Source organism: Nycticebus coucang, chromosome 21 (assembly GCF_027406575.1).
Source record: "Nycticebus coucang isolate mNycCou1 chromosome 21, mNycCou1.pri, whole genome shotgun sequence".
Classification (NCBI taxonomy): Eukaryota; Metazoa; Chordata; class Mammalia; order Primates; family Lorisidae; genus Nycticebus; species Nycticebus coucang.
In genome coordinates, this window is record NC_069800.1 from 59,725,702 (window position 1) to 59,748,947 (window position 23,246).

Sequence of the window (23,246 nt, forward strand, 5' to 3'; positions counted from 1 at the left end):
CCTACCTTCAAAAGCACAGGGGAGTTTAAATGAGTTAATTCGTGCAGAGGGCTAAGAACGGTGCCTGGCACCCAGGGTAGCCATCTTGATAACCACGGAGACATACTGAGCGCTTACTCTGGATCGGGCTTTGGGGACACAAAAAGTGATGAAACCAAGTCTTAGCCCCTGGGAAACTTACAGGGTTGGGAAAGACAGGCATCTGACACAAGATACTGTAGAAGGCTAATTGCCCAAGGCCAAGGAAACACAAGGAAGCTCTTAGCTTGAGCCTTGACAATATCTCTCTCCTTACATGCCAAGGTCAAGGCAAAGCGTGGCAACACCACACACACACACACACACACACACACACACACACACACACACACACACACACACACACACACAATCAGCCCTTCTTAGGGAAGAACCAAGGTTGAAAGGAGAGCCTGGGTGGGCGGCGGCTTCAAAAAAGTAAAATTTTCTCTCCTGCTTAAATCAGACAGGGCGCGCGCAGACAAGGCGCTATCTGGGCAGGCTGTGGGCGAGGCGCGGGGGCGGTGGGGGCCCGCGGGGCTGGGAGGCGGCGAGGGATACACCGGGGAAGCGGGTCGGGAAGCTGGGCGGGAGGCCAGGCCGGGAGGTGCCAGCGCGGTCTAGTGCGGCTGCTCGCGGGTGGCCACAGCCCAGCGCGGGACCCGCGCGCCTCCTCCTCTCAGCCCCACTTCCCTGCCTCCTTCCTCCTTTTTCCTCCTCCTCCTTGGCCCCGGGAAGAGGGAGGGCTGGATCCCTTGGCAGGCGCTGCTCCTCCTCCTGGCGGGCCCGCGGCGGAGTCAGCTGACACCGGCGCTCCAGCCTCGCCTCCCGGCTCGCGCTCTCTGCGCTCCCCCAAAGTGGCTGCGAGCCGGCCACCCACTTTTGGGGTCTGGGGGACGCAGAAAGTGATGTGCGCCTTCTGAAGCCTCGCCGAGCGCAGCCAAAGCAGCGTCACCTGCACAACTTCCCCCCCACCACCACCCACCACCACGACTCCTTCTCTTGACCCTGCCCGCCCTCGACCCTCCCCAAAGCCACTTAGGGTGCGCGCGCTTGGGTAAGGGGGGCTACCGGCTGCCTGGGATGGCTTCCAATTTTAATGACATAGTGAAGCAAGGCTACGTGAGGATCCGGAGCAGACGCCTCGGGGTAAGTATCGATCCTTCCTTTCCTGGTTCGCCCGCGCGATTGTCTTTATCTGGAGCCGGCATCCCTGGAGAGGGGAAGGAGGTTCCCGGCTGCGCTGGCCCGGCGCGCGGTGGCTTCTCCTCCGAAACCCACGCCTCCCGCGGCGGCCACGGGCAGGCCCGCGTCTAGATATGTAATGGATCTATCTTTATCTGGCGGATGACTTGGCTTTCTGGTGGTGGCCGCTGTCGGGCTGCGGTAGCCGCTGGAGCCCATCTCCTCGAAATAAATATTTCTCGGTAGCCATGGGAGTCGCAGCCAAGAAGCCGGGCGGGCGCGCAGCCTGCCGGACGGCCCCGCCGCCCTCTCTGTCCACTCGCCGCCAACTTAACTTTTCCAGGGGACGCATGGGCTGGTTGAGGAATAGGACACACGTTCTCGGTGTGAACGAGGTCAGCACCCCTCTGACCCAGCAGAAAGGTTTCTTCGGACTGTCCAGCACCTCTGTCCCGGGTGCTGCAGAGGCGCTGTGGGCTGACCTGCGTCCGTGGCCGGCGCCCGGGAGATGCCCGGGGCTGAACTGTGGCTCAAGCTAAACGCAGGGGATGGATTTCTGTTGCCGGAATACACATGGGAGACTCCCTGGAAGACTGTTTAGTGTGGGAGAACCTGACACCTGGCGTAGAGAAAGTGCTCGCTACGTATCTACGGAGAGAATCAATGAATGAATCCGAGGGTACCTGGGGACAGATTCTGAAACTGCGTCTGTGTGCCCCCGTCCCTTCTCCGGGGGGCCTGGACCAGAGAGACCACTCTCGCTCTCTGTGGGTGGAGGGATGGTGAAGGAATTCTTGAGGGAGGGTTAGCTGATACTGGAATGAATTTTTTTTTTTTTTAATTACAAGCCAGGTACCTCATTTCTCTTCGCCTTGTGTCAAGTTTTGTTGCAGTTTTAGTTATTCCTGTGCTTTTTGGCCGGAGATGGGGGTGAAATGGGGCAGGAGAGGAAAGTCTACTTGAGAATCACCTGAAATGATGACGCAGAATGGCCCTGCTGAGGGGGGTGACGAGCGAGTGTCTTTCTCTACAAATGAGTGTATATGACGTTGAGCGTCTTTCCCTTAATTGGTTTTTGGACTGTTTTTGTGTGGCAGATATTTTTACTGAAAATTGAAAAGGCATTTCCCGGTAGTCCGCTGAGCCAGGGAGGAAACCCTGGGTAGGCAGGAACATCTGTAATTATTATAAAACCTTTGCCTGATTCTCATCAATTCCTTCCTTCTTTCCTCCCTTCCTTTCTTCTCTCTTTCTCTCTTTCTTTCTCTCCCTCTCTTTCTCTCTCCACTCTCCCTCCCTTTTTTCCTCCCTCCGACCTTCCTTCCTTTTTTCTACCTTTTTTTCCTGCTGATTACCAGGTATTAGCAGTTACGTCCTGTGATACTGTGACTATGTAAATATATAATTAGGGAGCAAGGTTACAGCACTAACCATCTCTATCAGCCCTGCCAAAGTTCCCATGGTTTTCTTTTTTCTTTGCAAATGTACTCATTAGCAAGAACAACCATTGCTGGGGAACTTGACAGAGTAACTCCCATGGAAACTGCAAAAGAATAATAGGAACTTCCTATTTCTGATCAGCTTATAGGCTGGCCAAGTATTGCAGTTTTAAAGGGAGCATGAAAAACACCATTCTAATCTGGATTTACTCCATCATGTCAATTGAGGAAATTGGTAAGAGGCATCCATTCTGTGTTCTGTAGGAAGAACATGCATTATTAATGCACGAGATGTAAATTATTCATAAGGATCAGAGTTTATGCCAAATTGGGAGACATGGTAATTTATTTGAAAGATTGGTTACCACCACTTCCTGGTTTGTGGTAATTGAGATTATTTTTTCTATGTTATTAAAATTAATATAACATAGTCCTATGTATGTGCTAGCATTTAAGGACACATATTTGAAGCATAAAGAATGGAAATGTAGTTTAGTGTGCATTTTTGTATATTTTATAGTATCTTTGGTGCCAGTGAGCAGTATTCTTTCTTGAGATGTATTCATTTCACTTGTGTTAACACTCAAATCGTTTTCAGAGTATCCACTGAGTTACGGTTACTGCTCACAGAGAGACAGGTCAGAAATACGGTCCAATAAACTAGTCTTATTTGTAGTAAGTTATTTTTTAAAAAATGTTTTCACGATATAGTTTACAGACGAGGCGGATCACATAGTTTTCAGAACACAGCGTAAACTCAAGTTTTAACGAGAACTGAAAGTCGCGGGGAAAGATACTTCAGGAAAATGGCCCATGGGCCCTCTGTCCAAGTAAGGAATGTCAGTAGTATTAATCTAGGCTGCATATAGCCTAGAACAGCATGCACCCTGTATATTCTAAGAACAAGGGCAAGTCGCCGAGAGGAGGGGCACTGTGTCCGGCACAGAGTTAGCCCCCAGCAAGTACATGTGAAATATGCATCCAGCTATACCGTGAATGTCAGACCTTCCAGACGCGGTCTTCTTTAGGAACTGACCCGAGGGTGGTTTTATTAATGGAATCCAGACAAGTGTCTGTGGAAAGTAACCACGTTTGGGGGGCTTTATAATTAAATACAAAAACAGCATTTCATGGTTAGCAGCTGTTGTGCCAAGGAATGGCCCCTTGGATTTGGAAAGAGTGAAGGGAATGAATTCCACTTCTCTGACTTGTTAGCCCTGTGACCCGTGACCTGTCTTGGTCTCTTTTGATCTAGTCTGTACAATTATAATAGTCTGAACACTATTTGATGATCTTCTTGGAAGCGTTATGTAAGATACTTGTGAAAATGCAACGAAAGGATAGCACATTGTTTCTGATTTTATTTTCTTTAGTATAATCAATGATGAGTTAGCACTAGTAGAAGGATATGAGATTATCAAGTCCTCTTCTTTCCATCTAGAAGTATCCCAAGGCATGAATACTTATGCAGTTCTAAATCTTTTCACCAGATGGAGCTTTTATAAATCATATATATGTGTGTGTATACACATGTAAAAATACACACATATAGTATGTAATGCATATACTATGTAATATATATTACCCATATATACATATAAATACATATGTTTTTAATAGGACAGGAAGCATTTGTTTTTGTTTTTTGTTTTTTTTAAAGCTGGGAGCTCCCAAGTAGCTGAACTGGGACAGGAAACATTCCAAGAACATCCTCATTCAAATGGGTCACAGATAAGTGGCCACCTTCAGTTGAACGCCTAACAATTTAAGTAATTAAGCAATCAAATATGTATAGCCATATTCTTTTCTTTAAACATCATAAAATGAAATTCAAATCATTTAACTCAAACTTTCAGCGTCTTCACATCTGCATTCTCCAGCTTAATCTCCATTGGTTTGTGGAGGTCGCAAGCTGAGCCCTGGTGTTTGTTCACAAGGGTTACTGTTATTATTTAGGGGGCTGGGGTGGGAGGGGAGCAACTGTCTGTAATTATCTGACTAGTCCACAAACTGCACTGAACATTTCTTCTTAGGCGAGTGGCAAACGAGGCCATTTTCATGTCTTTAATCTGCGGAGCGTGTGACTTCAATAACATCACAGGACGCTTCTTATTTTGTTTCTTCCCTTGCAAAGGAGAGAATTTTCCAGTCACTAATGGCCAGAGTGTGTTCATAATACAAGCTTCAGAGCTGAAGCTCAGGCCCATTTTCTTCATCGCCACACAATCCCTCAGTTACTTGCCTTTAAATAACATTGCTGTGCTTTCCTCTACCAGCGTCGTAGTAGTTCAGGCCTTGCGTCTGAGGCTGGTCTGACGCCTCCTCCTTCCCGCCCCTTGTCTCCACGTGCACATCTACCACATGACTCAGACTTACAGCATCCAGACCTTCGACTGTGTCATCCACACTTGCTTCTCCTGGCGTCTTCTCCATCCCACTCACTAGAGGTCCCACTGTGTTGGTTGCTCAGATGAATATCAATGAAGCAAACAAGCAAAGCTTGAGGCCGTTTCTCTCTTCTCCCTTCATCTGTCACCCCACAGTGACTATGTCAGGAGATCTTGTTGACTCCATCCTTGACATCCTCTGCCTAAAATCCAAGGACCTTTCACCCCATCCACTGCTGCACCACGTCCCAAGCCCCACTCTTCTCTTCCCGGGAATGCTTGGGTAACTTGCTCCTCTGTCTCCTGCCTGTGCCCTGGTTCCCCTTCATTCAGTCTCAATATGGCAGCCAACAAGTTTCTCTGGGAATGTAAGACAAGTCTTGTTGCCTGGCTGTTGGAACCACCAATGGCTTTCTATGTACTGCAGAGTGAAGCCACGAGGCCTCTGACTCGGAGCCTTTCCTCTTTCAGCTCTTCTCCGCTTGGAATGCTGTTTCCCAGCTCTCTCTTCTGGACCCACTTGCCTACCCCTTCAGCCTCTCCTTAAATGCCACCTTCTCTGGCAAGCCCTTCAGACCCTATTTTATTTCTTTTTCCCCTTCCCTCTATCCCTTTTTTTCTCCTTAGATATATCACTCCTCCCCCCCCCCACACACACATATTGGCCTGGATATTTACCTATTTGCTTACTGTTCTTATATCCCAAAGAGCAAGTGAGGCTCCATGAGGGCTGGGGTCTCTCTCCTTTAATCCTAGCTGTGCTCAAGTGCCTAGAATAGTGCCTGACACAGACTGGGCATTTGAGGAAGACATGTTGAATGAATGAAGGAAGGGAAGAAGGAAGGAAGGAAGGAAGGGAAGGAGGGAGGGAGGAAGGAAGGAATCCATCAGTGTGTAGTAGTCTAAGAGAGTAGGCTTTGATATAAGACCCCATTAAAATCTCAACTCAATGTCTGCTTGTGTGATGTCTGGTGAGTTACTTAATATCACAAGCCTCAGTCTTCTGTGAAAATATGGACACTTTTAATAGTCTTCTAATAGATGGATCACTGTAAAGTGGTTAACACGATGCTTGACACGGTAGGAACCCAATTAATATCTCTTACTGTTCTCACTCCTCCTAGCACGGGGAGGGGACGGAGATCCTTAATTGGGTGTTATTTTTCACTACTTCTACTGCAATTGCTGTTACCCTCAAAGAACTTGCTTTTGGTTAGAAAAACACAGTAACCAAGAAGTAATGTACAAGCATAAGTATTTCTTGACACTGATGCTAAGTATGGAAAGGATGTTTGCTTTCATAAGACTTTTCATGATCTTTGCACAAAGAGCCTGAATAATGAGAAATACATCTCCCTGTAACTTCAGTTTGCGTGAGCTCACTGAACTAGGAGGGATTCCTATTAATTTGGGGCACTTTTGGTAGCAGAGAACAGGTTTAAAAATTAAGCAGTTAGCAGCCAGATTTTAGAAAACAAAATATCTTCTAATCCTGCATTGTCCAGTTTCCCCCTGAACTAGGATGCCAGAAAGGCTTTGATATTTCATTTGGGATTTTGAGATTCAGATGTTTAGGAATCTGTGCATTTTATGGCATCATGACAAAGTCATAGTTATAATATTAAAACCATAGAAATAGGTGTTTCGTACACTATTATTGTGGATCATGTACACATGCACACTCACACGCCTATGCAGACATACCCAACCATTTCAGGAAGATACAGGAAGTATTGTTGTTTTTTTTTTCCCCTCAAGAAAAAGAGATGGTAAGTCATGAAATTTAAGGCCAGACAGACTTGGATATATACATGCATCAGTCAAGATGACGTGGCATTTCTGCTCCCTTGGAATTAGTGTCACTGATGTGCTTTCCGTGTCTGAAGTGCTTCCTACTTGGCACTTCGGTCATTGTCATCTGATTGTCCTGTGTACGGTATGATCCGTTATGCATCAAGTCAGACTTCAGATCATCATCCCCAAAGTTGTTTAAAGCAAAGAATGGCCGATTTAGTGACTCTGCCTGTAGATACTCAGCAGATTAGTAATAGGATGATTTCTCCCACATCTGCCAGTTTATTTTATCTATTTGCTTATTTTATTTATTTTTTGAGACAGAGCCTCACCGTATCTCCCTGGATTGAGTGCCATGGCATCATCTCAGCTCACAGCAACCTTAAACTTTTGGGCACAAGCAATTCTTTTGTCTCAGCCTTCCAAGTGCCTGGCACAACAGGCACCCACCACAATGCCTGGCTAGTTTTTCTATTTTTGGTAGAGATGGGATCTCACTCTTCCTCAGGCTGGTCTTTAACTCCTGTGCTCAAGGGATCCTCCGACCTTGGCCTCCCAGAGCGCTGGAATTACAGGTGTGAGTCATTATACCCAGCCTACCAATTTATTTTTATAATCATATTTTCTAGAAGAGTAGATGTTCATTTTTTAAAACAATTTTTTAGTTTTGTAGAGAATTGTTACCTTTGGTAGTTTAAGAATTTAGTTTTCATTTGGAATATATTTTCTTTTATTTATTTTATTGCTCATCATGTATTTTTCGAATGTCTACTAGTGTTAAGTTGAGTGGATACCCTCTTAAATAAAGCAGATATAATCACCGTCCTCAAGTAATCAACAGTCTAATTTTGGACTTTTATTGTTGACTATAATTAAGGGTGAACTATTCTGAGTATCAGGTCAAATATTGAAATGAAAAGATACCTCCAAGTATCTCCCAGTTCCTCTGTGTGTGTGTGTGTGTGTACAGAGGAAAGGCACATTTGATTTTCCTCCTATTGTAGGAATTGGATACTAGTGGGTTAGAAATAAGACCTTTGGAGATTCTCAGGCAGGAAGAGATTATGATGCCTCCTTCCTGCAACTCCCTGTTCTGTGAAATTCAAAACCAAATTGTGAACATAGAAATGCCACAAGGTATATATGACTGTTGAAATGAAAATAGCCTATTTCTAGAGTACAAATAGCTACATTTTTTTGGTGTTTGGAAGATGATTTTTGCAGAGACATTGGGGGAGGGGATACCCTTATTTTATTAATCTTCTCAGCCTCTGATTATGCCCCAGATCCCAGGGAACGTAATTGTGTATTGAAGTTGTTAGCCACGTTCCTTGGATAGGATTCAGGTGACTTTTCTAAGATGATCACTTGTAGCTTATATAATATTCTTATAGGAGCCCCAAGCTTCCTGCCTGAGACCTGCCCAATTCCCATGCTTTATACTTTCCTAAAGGTTAAGAACCACTGTCTCATCTTTAAAAATTAAAATTTTCATTTTTAGATACTTTGAGGTTCACATACAATTGTAAGCAATAACCCAGCGAGGTGTCCCTGTGCCCTCGGGCCAGTTTCTTCAGTAGTAACATTTTCCAAATCTATTGGACCACTTGAAAACCAGGATGCTGACACTGATACAGTCAAGATACAGAATATTTCCCCATGGTGAGGATCCTTCTTCCTGTTCTGAAATAACTGATCGCCCCATCCTGTTCTCATTCTCATAGCCCGAAATCCCTGACCACCACCAATCTGTGTTCTATTGCTACAATTTTGTCATTTTGGGAATGTTACCCAAATGGAACCATACAGTGTGAAACCTTTTGGGATTAACTTAAAAAAATAAAACAAAAACCCTCAAGAAAATGTACCTGAAGATTCACTCAGGTTGTTGTGCACCAGTTCATTCTGTTTTATTGCTGAGCAGTGCCCTGTGGTGGGAATGTAGCATAGTTTGTCTAGAGGCTCATCTGTTGAGGAAAGTGGGTTTTCCCCTAGTTTTTTGCTATTATGAATACGTCGGATATAGACATTTGCATATGGGTTCTTGCATGAATGTAAGTTTTCCTACCTATAGATAAACTCCCAGGAGTGCAATTTCTGGGTGGCACGATGGTTTCAGGTATAGTGTTTTACAAAACTGCCAAACTTTTCACAATAGTTGTACCATTTTACATTCACATCAACAAGGTCTGAGTGATTCCATTTTTCTACATCCTTGTAAGCGTTTGGTTTCATCACAGTTTTTTATGGTAGCCAGTTTAACAGGTGTAAAGTGATGTCTTTTTGTAGTTTAATTTGCGTTTCCCTGAAGGGGAGCAAAGCTGACCACCTTTTCTCCAGGTTCTTTTCTGCCATCTATATATCCATTTCAGTAAAACACGGAGATTGTTTATTTTTTACCTGTTGAGTTTTGAGAGTTTCTGGTGTATTCTAGACATACATCCTTCTCATCTACATGAACATTAATCTCCCCCAAATTAAAGAAAATAAATAAAATACTTGTTTATTTTTTACCTGTTGAGTTTTAAGAGTTTCTTGGGTATTCTAGATATAAATCCTTTACATATACATGGTTTGCAAGTATTTTCTCTCCGTCTATAATTTAATCTTTTTTATACACTTAACAGGGTATTTCCCAGGTCAGTTTAAAAATTTTTGATATCATCTCATTTCCTACTTTTATCCATTGGTGAATTATGCTTTGGGTATTCTTTGTTCAGCCCAGTATCTTAAAGATTTTTAAAAACCTTTCCTCTAAAAGTTTTATAGTTTGCATGTTACATTTAAGGGCACCATTTTGAGTTAACTTTTTTAATATATAAGGTGTGCATTTTAGGTGAAAGTTATTATTATGATTATTTTGCCTGTAGATGTTCAATTACTCCAGCACCACTTGTTGAACAGGCTGTCTTTTCTCCATTGAGTGTTTTTGTGTGAGTTTATTCCTGGGTCCTCTCTTCTAGTCTGTTATTCTATCTGCCTTATTTATGTACAATGATGTGTCCATATACATGTCTATATTTGTAACTATACAATGAGTCTTGAAATAGGGTAGACGGACTCCTCAGAATTCATTCTTCTTTTCAAAATTGTTTTAGCTATTCTATTTCTTTTGCCTTTCCATATAAATTTTAGTATAAGTTCACTTATAACTATTAGAAATCTTGCTGGAACAACTGTTTCATTCCCTCTGTGTATAATTGAATTGATATGTTAGTTTGTATGGGGTATAACTATAAGTTTGAGACTCACATTTTAGTTTACATCTCAGTTTGGGAACATATCAGTTCTATAGCCTTGGGGGACACTAAAACTTCTTATTGTTTAGCTTCTTCCTAAAAAAAATGAGGATAATAATATACTTCTCACAAAAGATAAGTTAATCCTGTTCCTGACTCAGACTAGAACTCAGTGAGTCACAGGATTGAGTTTTATTTTTTATGGGTAACAGGTTGAAATGATATTTGTTGTTCATTGTCTGCAGCCCTGGGCACTGCTAGAAATTAATTCACCCATCGCCCAGCAGAAGAGTCATGTCTTTGCTAATTAAAAACACGTAGCATTCTACTTTCCTCTTGCCGTTGACCTCCATGATTTATTTTTATATTACTGGGTTTATTTAGGAGCCACTAATGAAACCCTATCTGAGAAAATAGAGAGTTGAATATATTAGCTAAAAATGATGGAGCTTTGATTAAAAGGGTGCCCGCAATGTTTTGGCCTATTAATTCTGGCAGCCTTGCCCAATGAGAATTATATGTCTGAAGAGATAATCTGAGGGCAGTCAACAGCGCTGAATCATGAAATGAGAAAAGAATGTTACTTACTATTCAACATACTTTAAAGGGTTCATGACTACTTTGGCTTTTAGCAGAGAGAGAACCTTAGGTGTGTTATTTTTAGGGTAACAGTATCATTTATTTGTATTAATTAACTTTATGTTGTAATAAATTTTACATTTGCTTTCAAGTGATACTGATTTTCCATTTACAGATAAGAATGTGCTTGCACATTAAATAAGCCTATTTATTTTAGAAAGTAAAGAACTTAGATGATTGACTTCTAGTGATGGTGTTACTGCCGTGGAGGTGGGTGGTGGAATCTTCTTCTTGGGAGATTCAGGTCTACTTCACTTAAGTTTTTAAAAGTAGATTTTTCTGAAATTTCTTCACTTATAGCTGCCACTTGACTTTATTTTATACAAATACCTTAAAAGTGGGATCTGTGGAAAAATCTCCCAGATACTCAGTACCATTCTCTTAAAAAAAAAAAAAAATCCCTCAGATATCACCATGTGTATGTCACCTGTCACCCCCCCCCAAATGTACCACCTCATATGAAATTTTCTCAAACTCCTATTTTTTCTTCCCTTCATTCAGCTATGCAATGAATATTTTAGTGGTTAATACAAAGAAAAACCAGCCTGTCTTATGAATGAACTGACTCAAACTGAATTAAAATGCTAGCATTGAGTTCATGGCTTTTACTTCATGTGTCTCCAGGTTTAGGAGCGCAATTAAATTCTTAAAATGAATTTTTTAATCTTAACAAATACACTAATTCAAGAAAAGGAATTTATTTTCAAAACCTTTAAGAAATCATACTTCTTTGAAATGCTTAGCAACGTCCACTTTTTAGACCAATGTTACCCTCAGTTCTCAGGTTCCTATTTACCAATATTTACCAATATGCAGACATTTGGACTGATCTGAGCAAAAGCCACGTTTTGAGCCTGAAGTATATTCCACTAACAGTGGCCTTGAATCTAGAAGTTATCATGAAACTAACCTACTCTTCAACGTCTGTTAATTCATTAAGGATTGATAGGAACAGGGGAACATTCCCCCAGGGGTGGGGGGCTGTCCCTGGACAGAGCTTCCTTGGTGAGTGTCTTGTCTTCTTTAACTGGCTGTTCTCACCTCTGGTTTGCTCCTGGCCAGCCTGCTGTTGGTGTCCAGATTCCTGTCTCAGAACCACTTGCCTTGACCATCACACTTAGAGAGCTGCCTTCTTATATCCTTATAGAACCTAATTGGTCTATGCATAGAATTTTTAAAAATTAATTTTCTTTTCTTTTTTTTTTTTTGTAGAGACAGAGTCTCACTGTACCGCCCTCGGGTAGAGTGCCATGGCGTCACACGGCTCACAGCAACCTCTAACTCTTGGGCTTATGTGATTCTCTTGCTTCAGCCTCCCAAGCAGCTGGGACTACAGGCGCCCGCCACAACGCCCGGCTATTTTTCTGTTGCAGTTTGGCCGGGGCTGGGCCTGAACCCGCCACCCTCGGCATATGGGGCCGGCGCCCTACTCACTGAGCCACAGGCGCCGCCCCCCCAAAATTAATTTTCTTAAGATTGTGCAAGTAACCTTAACATAGAATGCATCCATGCATTCTCGAGTCTCAAGAAATTACAAGAATTTTGTGGAATTCTACTGTGAGATGTTTGTCTGTAAGTCTTCTGCAGTATCCCAACTGCAGTCCCCAGGACAGGCTGAACCCATGGAAGGGAGAAACCTGGCTAGAATAAGCAGGGCCTGATTTTTACCCTGTCCTGCCGCCAGCCATCTGCTGTGGCCAGAACATGTCACTGAACTTCATACCTCAGCTTCCGTTGCAGCAAGAGAACACAGGGACACCTGCCCTCTCTCCCTTACCACCTGTCTGCCTCTGTGCTGGAAGTGTGGCTGTGGATGTGAAAAGCATCCCAAGTGCACAGAACATTCTATTTATCCCCTAGTTGGCCTCCCCATGCCTCACCATTAGCGTTCTTAGCGAAATAACAGAGAAAGTTGGTGTTTTTCTCCAGAATTGCTATGACTAATATACCACCAACAAGAGCTGAGGACTTTTATAATTTGTTATTTACTTTGGATTCCTAAATTGATCTTATCTTAGAAAATACAGAGTTTAATTTCTGGCAAGGAATGAAAGAAACCAAGAGAGAAAGAAAGAATGAAGGAATACTGGGAAGAATGAAAGAAAGAAAACAGGCCCACTCTGTCTGCAACAAAGGATGTCCTAGATGATACCTACAGATAGAAATTATTTTTAATGAGCTCATATTTTATATGTCCATGATAGATAAATAAAACAATGCAAAAAACAATAAAATGAAGAGAAAATTTCCCTCCTACCCAGACTTGTCTCATTTACCAAGGATAACCATTCTTAGAAGATTCTTGCATATTTGCATATGTTTGAAATTTATGAAAAAAATGCATGTATTGGCTTGGCATCTGTATCTCAGTGGTTAGGGCACCTGCCTCATGCACTAGGGCTGGTAGGTTTGAACTGGCCCGGGCCTGCTAAACAATAGTGACAACAATAACAAAAAAAAATAGCCAGGCGTTGTGGCAGGTGCCTGTAATCCCAGCTACTTGGGAAGTTGAGGCAAGAGAATCTCTTAAGCCTAAGAGCTGGAGGTTGCTCTGAGCTGTGATGCCACGGCACTCTACCAAGGGTGACATAGTGAGACTCTGTCTCAAAAAAAAAAGCATGTATTTGTGTGTACATATAATTTGTTTCATGCATTTATATGTGTGTGGGCTCATATAATACTGTTACATGCTTTTAACTTAAGTTGAAGTACTCTTCAATAACTTTTATGAATTCCCAATATTCCGTATTTGGCTATAGCACACTTTCTTGAGTTAGTATACTAATAATGGACATTTTTAGGTAATTTCCAGTTTTTGCTATTTAAACAATGAAATCCTTGAGCATACACTTATGCATTCATGATACCATGTTTCTGAAAAACATCCTTTTTCCTTTCTGAAGGAAGCTATTCTTACAAAGCTATTTGTGGTTTTGATGTATGGAACCAAATTTCCTCAAAAAGTTTACATGGGGTACACTCTGACCAAGAGTGGTGTTAAGTAAACATTTCTGCTTATCCTAACCTAGAGTATGTTGAGCTCTGTGTATGTGTGTCCAACTTTTAAAGGATGTGCCCTGTTCCTTGGCTCAATCCCCCACTCCCTAACTCCGTTCTACAATGGCAAATTGACCACCTAAACAGTTAAATCTAATCCTATCTGACCTTTACTTAAAACTCTCCATTACCTTCTCCTCACAGGTAAACATCTCTGCAGTATTGTCAAGATACTGTATTGCCGTGTGTTGCACCGCACTCTCCAAAATCACTGTACAAGCCAAACATTCCTACTTTAGAGCCTCCCCTCTCTCTGCCCTTATGTGTGGTTTCCATTGACTATAAAGTTCTTCCCTCTATTCTTAGTTTCTCTAATTTCTTCTTATCCTACAAAGCCCAGCTTGGATGTCATTAATTTGGAGATGCTTTTACTGGCCCCAGCTCCCATCTAAATGGTGGGGTAGCCACTTGCTACATGTTACACTTATGGTTTAAATTAATTAAAGTTAAATAAAATTTAAAAAACGCAATCTCTTGGTCACACTAACCACATTTTAAGTGACCAACATCCACATGAATAGTCATCAGTGATGACCATATTGGATAATACAGATGTGATATATTTCCATCATTGTAAGCGGTTACCATATTGGATAATATAGACATGATGTATTTCCATCATTATAAGTGGTTACCATATTGGACAATACAGACGTGATGTATTTCCATCATTGTAAGTGGTTACCATATTGGACAATACAGACGTGATGTATTTCCATCATTGTAAGTGGTTACCATATTGGATAATACAGACGTGATGTATTTCCATCATTGTAAGTGGTTACCATATTGGACAATACAGACATGATGTATTTCCATCATTGTAAGTGGGTACCATATCGGACAATACAGATGTGATATATTTCCATCATTGTAGAGAACTCCATTGGACTGTGCTTCTGTATATTATTTCTTCATAACACTGATGGACACTTAAAAATTCATGTTCTGAGAATGTTGATTGGATGGTTTTGGCCTCAGCAGGCTGTGACCTTCACAAGGACACGGCTTGTCTTGTTTCCTGCTTTTTCCCATGTAGTAGGAGTTCAATGACTATTTGTTGAATGAATTAATGGATGAATGAATGAGTGAATCAAATAACAAATACTTCCTCCATCCTCTTAGCTTTGTTTTTACACCTCGGTGTTCAGTAGACCTTCTGGGAAAAGGCAGGATACTCTTGTACTTCATTTCTTCAACATTCCAGTTGGATACCTTGGGAAGATTCTAATTCTTTCACAATTATCTGGAACTATTTAACCTTTCTCCTTAGGCTTGACATTTCAGAATCCATTGCTTAGTGCTGGGAGAGTCGGCTGTGTTGGGGCTAGACCTGTGTGGGGTACATGTGCCTCCCAGATCTCCACCCCTCTCCTTTAGAGCTGGAACATCTGTTCCTCCAGCTGCTGGTGGTGCATTGGACTGACAGTCGTGCAGCTGAGCACAGAGCTACCTTGCCAAAAGTCAAATCCCTTTCTTGGAGAGTGAGCCCACCCTCAGTGACTTTTGAGACAACTCTGAGAGCATCCAAGTGCCTGGGAAGGCGTGGAGAGTTTTGGAGGCCTCCCAGGGTGCACCACCACTGACTTAATTCCTCCAAGGCGCTGATCCTCAGAGCCCCGCCCAGTAAATATCCTGGGTGCACCACTCCTTCCCAGAATCCCCTTTCTGGGAAACTTCATCTGCAACAACTCGAGGTGTAATTACAAATCTGTGACTTTAGCTCAACCTTTTAAAGAGGGATTCCAAGACCTTTTGCAAGAATCTGGCTTAATTTGTTGGCTCCTCCCTGTGTTTTACCCATTGCTTTAATAACCAAATGGTTCTTTGGTTTAGTTTTGGTAAAATAGAAAGTCAGTGGCTTATTCCATTTGTGAAGTTGTTAAAATGTACTGGTCTCTTCCCTCGAACAAAAGAAGAAAATACTTTAGTTCATGACACTGAACTTGGAATGGGTAAATGGTCATTTCTTTCTCTTTGAAAAGAAGCTCCAAAGAAACAGTAAGCAAGACCCATATGCCTTAAAGTCATCTTACTTTAGCTTTTCTTGCTTGAAAGGCCTTATTATGGTTCTTTTTCCTGAGTACCTGTTTAGAACATCATGAAAAGGGAATTCCGGGTACAGTTTATTGTAGCCAGAGATGTTTTTGTCTGTGGATTTGATGCTGCTTAAACCTTGAAAAGAGTATTTGGCTACCAAGTAGCCCACTTATCAAGAGGAGAGAATTTGAATTTTTTTTCTTATAACTGTCAATTTCACTGGGCAACTGTGAATTTCTGGAGAACATTTGTATAATAGATGGAGTTAACAGACATTATACTGACCAGTGGATGTTTTCAGATTGATTAAAGCTTTAGAAAGAAGTACGTTTGCAAGGCTACTGGGCTACCTCATCATGAGAATGACAGTTTTACACATAGGACTGAAAACATTCTTTATAATACAGAAATACATTTCTGAAGTTAAATTCAGTTTAGAGAGATAGATGCAAGATCCAGTATGTGAAGGAGATTGGACATTTTATTGGTGTTAAATTTTGAAGCTTACTTTTCAGAGATAGATGAAGTTGAATATTTCAAAGATGAAAAAGTCCTTTTGTTAGACTAATTGCACCAAGATTAACTCAGAAAATGGGTCAACTTTCTGCACATTAAGGCCATACATTGCAGGGAATTTGATCTTGATTTTAAATAGACATTATGCATAAAAAGTCAGGAATACTGATTTCTCACTTTTATCTTCTAAATGTCCAAACTGAGAAAGGCATTGATGTATTAGTTGGAGAAAGACTAGGATGAAAAGTGTAAGGTTTTATTAAAAATAAAACCTATTTATTACTACTTTCTGACCTAGAGAAGTGTGCAGGTGAAGATTATATTTACTTTAAGAGATACCATAGTAAAAGAATAGTATCAGTTCAAGTTTTACAATCAGAGAAAAGAAAAAAGAACCCACATAAATAGGCATTCAGAGTGCAAGACGTTTGGTATTAACTTGCCTCATCCTTGCAGTTTGCTGATGGGGAAACTGAGGCCAAGAGGGATTTCATGACTTCAAGAGATACCATAGTAAGAGAATAGTATCAGTTCAAGTTTTACAATCAGAGAAAAGAAAAAAGAACCCACATAAATAGGCATTCAGAGTGCAAGACATTTGGTATTAACTTGCCTCATTCTTGCAGTTTGCTGATGGGGAAACTGAGGCCAAGAGGGATTTCATGACTTCTGCAAAACTCTGGCCCTTAGGAACTATATTTTAAAGCTGTAAAGTCATTACCCTGATGGCTAAGACTATAAATCTCTGTGAGAGGTGGCAGACAGATTTTTCTATACCACTGATTTATGACAATTTTGGACATTTGGTTTAACCTCTCCAAATTTCAGTTTCCTCATTTAAATGGTGTTGATAATTATAGCTCCTGAACCATAGGGATACACTATTTTGAAAAACTAAAATAACTGATGTAGAGCACTTTCACAGCCTATAGGTTACTTCAAGAAGCAGATTCTGAAATTGGAGACCCAGGCTGGTTGTTTGCCTGGATTCCTGAGCCAAACCCAATCCTGAAAGGAACAGGACAAGCTCTTAATGAATCAGAGTGGTTACCACAAACTGAAATGTGGGGACACCACTTCCTGTCCTACCGCGGCTAAAGCGGTTATCAATTCAAAATGTTGATTTAGATAGTTTTGGCCTTGAACAACATATGGCCACTTTACCATTTGAATATGTATTTCCAAACTCTTGAAATTTGTGTAAACTTGTCCAATGAGGGTGTTGGTTAAGGGCACCCTTTAAATGGAGCTGCAGAAAAGTAAAGATGGTATAATCTACTGGAACGTGAGCATGACCAACTAACGAATTCAAAATCTCCGTGTATTGTTCTCTTTTACTTTACTGGTTGCTATACCTTCTAGAAGGTTGTTTCCATCTATTGGGAAGTGGGAGGAGCAAAGAAAGTACCGTCAACGAGGAAAATTTTGGCATACATGTATCCATGTATGTATTTCTGCATGGTAGAGAAGAGAAGAAAGGGACGGTTTCTGATAGTAACTATGGTGCAGTCCTTGTGTTTTCCTCCAAGCCATGGGACTGAAGGGAGGTAAAGTGAGTTGAGCAGTTATTATCTTTTTAAAAATTTAATGTTTTATCTGTTTATCTAATTGCCTGTATATTTATAGGGTTCATCTGTGCCTTTGTAGTACAATAAAAACAAATATTATGACTAATTGACTGGAGACAAGAAACAATGGTTGGGAGAGGAGACTTTTTAGTACCCATTTTATCTAAAATACATTGAAAATCTGTTCTCTGTGTGATAAGGACACATACTCATATACCCTATCGTGTCCTCCTGAAAGACATCATCCGATAAGGTCACTGACCTTTTCTCTTATGTATCTGTTGGGTCCTTGGAGAGCGACAGATTGTGTTCATCCATATGCAAATTCATCCGTTTGTCACTGTCACCATATATTTTGCTTTGCAGAAGACGTAGCTAGGCAGTGTTGCTTTCAGCACCTTAGCATAATTATTGTAGCTTTGTCAACAAGGGTATAGGACATCTTGACAATGAGTGTGAAATGTATTTTCCTTCAGTGGCCGTTATTAATGTCATTTTCATTAAGAGCATTGATAGCTCAGGATTTCAGCAACGTCTTTCTCACTGTCATAATTTAGAGGACTGACCAGTGTTTATATATCCCATTAAGTTTACCAAGGGAGCAATAGAAGATCTAGTTTGTCAGGGGAGAGAAAGATGGGATACGAACTCATCTGCTCATATATTTAATTATTGTGGCGTGGGTTAGCAAGAGACTGTGGTCAGATTGAACAAAGAGGAAGAGGAAGTTGGGTCAGATCTTGGGGGTAAATCCAGCTGATTTGGAATTGCAGTTTATCTTGATGATGTGTACACTTCCAATTTTCTCTGACATTCTGCACGTGTTGGCATTTGCCTTTATGTAGTAAAATTACATTAAATACTTACGAGCCACACCCTGAAAAGTTGTATATCCAACCTATTCTGTTTAGACAAAAATAGAAAGTGGGGACAGAAAGAACCATGTCATTCCAAGCTTATTTTTATAAAGGTTTGTTTCCAAAAGCTAATATTTTTCTAGGTTTTGATTCTTCAGCCAAATAAAGATTTCTCTGCAGAAGAACAAAGCCGTCTAATTGTCATTTCAGCACTGTCTGTTGTAATAAACATAGAGAGATATAGAGATATTTATAGAAATGATGAGCTATATGAATAAGAATTCTGGTTTCCATCACTTAAAGGCTCTGCAAATTGTTAAATTGTTTATTTTAACTCATTTAGAATATTATTCAGTATGGCTCGCAAGTGGTCAGCTATGCTGGGTTCAGTGCCTTAAAAGCCAACCACCACAAAATGACTTCAGCAAACATTTTGATTTCATTTGTTCCAAAGTAGAAAGAGGAGGGCTGCACCTGTGGCTCAAAGGAGTGGGGCGCTGGCCCCATGTGCTGGAGGTGGTGGGTTCAAACCCAGCCCCAGCCAGAAACTGCAAAAACAAACAAACAAAAAAACCCCATAAACAAACAAACAAAAAATAGAAAGAGGATACCTGCTATGGGTTTCTGGATTTTGAGCAAATTTTAGTTCCCCAGTTAATATTCTGAAGGCAATTTACTTGCTATATGTGCTAACAATGGAAAGCACTGGATTTGTCTTTCTGCCTGTGTCTTTTATCATGTCTGCCGCGTTGATAAATTTATCTCCATCCACTGCGATGCTTGGAGGGTAATAAACAGAGAGGAGCTCTTTATAGTAAGTTCTACACTGAGTGAAGGTACATCTCTGCCTGTTTCTGGTGTGCGTGTGACACTGTCACAAACCACATTAACCATAGAGACGGGTTTAACAAGCCACATACCAGCACTCGAATTCTTCCTGTAGTCAAATGCCTTTCACGCACTGACCCTCATCTGTGGATCCAGGCATTCCATGCATTTATTCATTTATTCAACATCTTTTCAGTACATACTTGCCATGTGTGACTTGCTTCGTGATACTGGCACATTCCTGGTGAATCAAAGTAAACCAGAGAAATACACTAGTGTAAATATTATTCCATTGATATGTGCTTATTTAACTGGTCATTTGGTTTAGTGTTTATTTTTATTTAGTTTTTTAGAGACAGGGTCTTACTCTGTCATCGGAGTTAGTGTGCCACGATGTGATCATAGCTCACTGTAGCCCAAGCTTCTGGGCCCAAGGGATTCTCCTCCCTCACCTGCCCCAGTAGCAGGGACCACAGGCACACCACCATGGCCGGCTGATTCTTTTTAGTTTTTGGAGAGACAGGGTCTTGCTATGTTACCAAGGCTGGTTTTAAACTCCCAGTGTCAAGCCCAGTCCTTTTAATATCACCATGATAAGAAACACCATTTCATTAAAAATTTTTACAGTTATTACCATGACTTAAAATTTAAGAATTAAAAGTTAAAAAAGAGCTGGGCATACCTGTAATCCCCATTCCTCAGGAGGCTGAGGGAGGGAGGAGGGTGCCTTGAGCAATGGTGTCCACTGCACTGACCCCCCCAAGGGTAAAAGCAGCCTGGCGCCCCACTTCATATCTTCAGTCCACACTAACTTTGATCTGTGTAGAGAAGGCAGCTCCTCGAAAAATAGTTCCAGCTTATTAAACAAGTTGACCTAAGACGAATCCACCACAGAGATCACTAAACAATATTATTAAATTGTAACTAGACACGTGACTCAGTGAAGACACTGAGCCTGAGGCTTTCTCTTCCTTGCAAAGGGGGATGAGCAGGTCACAGAGAGGCTTTAAAACCATCATTACCCACTGAAAAGAACTTCTGACTCAGGTGGAAGGCCTGATGTGACAAAATATCTTCGTTACCGTGAGAATCCATGGTATTTCCTCTCCTCATATAATTTCTTCTGCTCCTCACACAGTTTAAGGCTTAGGAGGTCGAGTGGGGAGGATGCCAGGCTGAGGTCAGCCTCTCCACCTCCTGAGTGAAAGCAGAGGAGGTTCAGGATGACTTGGCAGACTCAGCATAAGGGACTGGTTTTTCTTCATCTCTAGACAAAGCCCACGGAAGCCCCAATCGTCAGGGCTACCCATCAAGGACAAAGCTGGTCTGTATCTCACCAAAGGCTTGTTGGCTTTGGAGGGACACACGCAGATTGGCTCACCTCCATGAGAGGTTTGTTGGCCATCTCAGCACCTGTCAGAGAACTTTGGGGGGCTGAGAACCCCTCATGACTTTGAGTTTCTGAGACACCTACTTAAGTAATGGTAGATGGAAGCAGCCAGGGGTGGTCTTCCAATTTCAAATTGTTCCTTTGGTGTTCTCCCCATCCCTGCTCCCTGTGTTGTCTCCTTGATTCTTTGCATCCTGGAATTTGCACCTCATCCCCCATCCAATTGCACAGGTTTAAATTGGTTCTGCAATTTGCCAGCCGTTTGATATTGGGCAAGTGACTTAAAGTCCCTGTGAAACAGAGATATGATAGTGTCCAAATCATTGGGGTTGGTAAACTATGATCCATGGGCCAAATATACCCTTCTCTCCTGCAAATGGATTTACTGAAAGGATTTACATGTCAGCTGGGCTGTTTTCACCCTACACAGCAGATTTGAGTTGTTGTGGCAGAGACCTTAGGGCCCACAAAGCCTAAGATACCTGCTGAGAAAGTTAGTGGACCCCTGGTTAATACACATACGTGTGATTCACGAATGTTTCTTGGCTACTAAGTTGAGGGGTTGAGCAATACAGGAATGCAGAAATACAGACTAAGATTTCTGCCCTATGGAGCTTACAATCCAAGGTGTGGAGACAGATGATAAAGCAAAGAAAAACCCTCGAAAACAAAAATATAAAATATACATCAGGTGATCTGGTGGTGTGGAGGGGAAGAGGAATGTGTGGGGGATAGGGAACGGCCAAAATGAAAGATAAGAGCCTCAAATTGAGGGTGTCTGGAGTGGTCAAGGACCAAGAGGGAGGGCCGTGGTCCTGCAGCCCTGTGAGCAGCAGAGAGAGGGACAGGGCAGGAGTTCTCTGGACACCGTTGCATGTTTTCCTGGGCAGGAAGGAAGGCGGTGGGGGGTTGTGAGCTGGGGAGTGGCACACATTGGATTACCTTTTCAAAGTATCACTCGGCTGCCTGCAGAGGCATGAGTGTGAGCCAGGGGTTCATGTGGCAGCTGTGGTGATGCTCAAGGTCCTGGGTTAGAGCAGTGGAAGTGGAGACATAGCCCAGTTCTGCGAATATTATGCAAATGGGGATAAGAGGATTTCCTGATAGATTAGGGGTGACTAAAGAAAGAGAGAAGTCAGGGCTGACTTAGGGACTTTGACTAGATCACCTGGAGGACTGGATCTCATCACTTGCACTGTGGAAGAAATGGAGATAGGGCCGGCTTTGGAGCAAAGTTAAGAATTCAGAATCGCACATGTGAATTTTGAGATGTCCCTCAGACACCTCAGTGGAGATGTACATGTTTATGACAATGTCTGCCATGTAGGACATTTCCAAAAAATGTTAGCTCTTATCATTACATGATTGAGGTTATTACTGAGGACTCAGGAAATATTTCTGAACACCTACTGTGTGTCAGCACTAGCAAAACAATGGTTGAGTTCCTATTTCTGTCTTCATGGGGAGATAATTACTAGATGATTACATGTGAGATCACTTCTCTGGGAAAGGAAAGTTCTAGAGCAATCACATAGACTTGGCCTGGTCCAAATTACGGTTTCTTCGACGTTAGCCCCTTATCGTTTACTTAATCTCTCTACATCCTGTCCACATCTATAACATAGGAACAGAAATTGTGTTTTGGATAATGCATCTGAGTGCTTAGTAACATTAGCTCGTAGCATAGCTATGACATCCAGTATTTGTTGAGCGTTTACTGTGTGTCAGGGGCTTGGACAGCATTGATGATGTGGAGAGGACAGATGAAGATCCTGCCTTCAGGGAGGTCATGGGCGGCTGGGGTGGGCAACAGATGAGAAATATAAAAATAGCTGGTTGAGGTAAGGATGACATAGAGAATTTAAATACATACATTCTAGGGCAGTGCCGGCCTACAAAATGTGAGGTCACACATGAGCCACAAGTGCAATTCCTAGAAGCAAATTAAACAAGTAAAATGAAATAGGTAAAATTAACCTTAAAGTGTGTTTTATTTAATCTATTACATTCCAAAGATTACCGTTTTAACTCAGACTAAATATAAAAATTATTAATGGAACCTTTTAAATTCTCTTTTCTACAAAGTCACCAAAAATCCAATGAGCATTATATACCCAGTGACACAACTCGTTTCTGTCTAGACACATTTCAAGTCGATGTTTGGCATATTGGACAGGCAGGTCTTGAGTGACTGAGTATCTGCTTTAGGCCAAGTGGTCAGGAAAAGTTGGGACATTATGACATTAAAAAATGTGAAGGATGCCCTTTGGTGTAGAAGAATGGACAAAA

The 23,246-nt window shown here is 41.8% G+C and overlaps 1 protein-coding gene across 1 annotated transcript in view; it reads left to right on the forward strand.

The window, feature by feature from the left end:
• Nucleotides 1-644: 644 nt before the first annotated feature.
• Nucleotides 645-23,246, forward strand: part of DOK5 (docking protein 5) — a 139,789-nt gene continuing 117,187 nt past the window's right edge. The window contains exon 1 of the mRNA XM_053574681.1: nucleotides 645-1,167. Coding sequence (XP_053430656.1) covers nucleotides 1,102-1,167 — 66 coding nt within the window. The 5' untranslated portion in view covers nucleotides 645-1,101. The remainder of the gene's footprint in view (nucleotides 1,168-23,246) is intronic.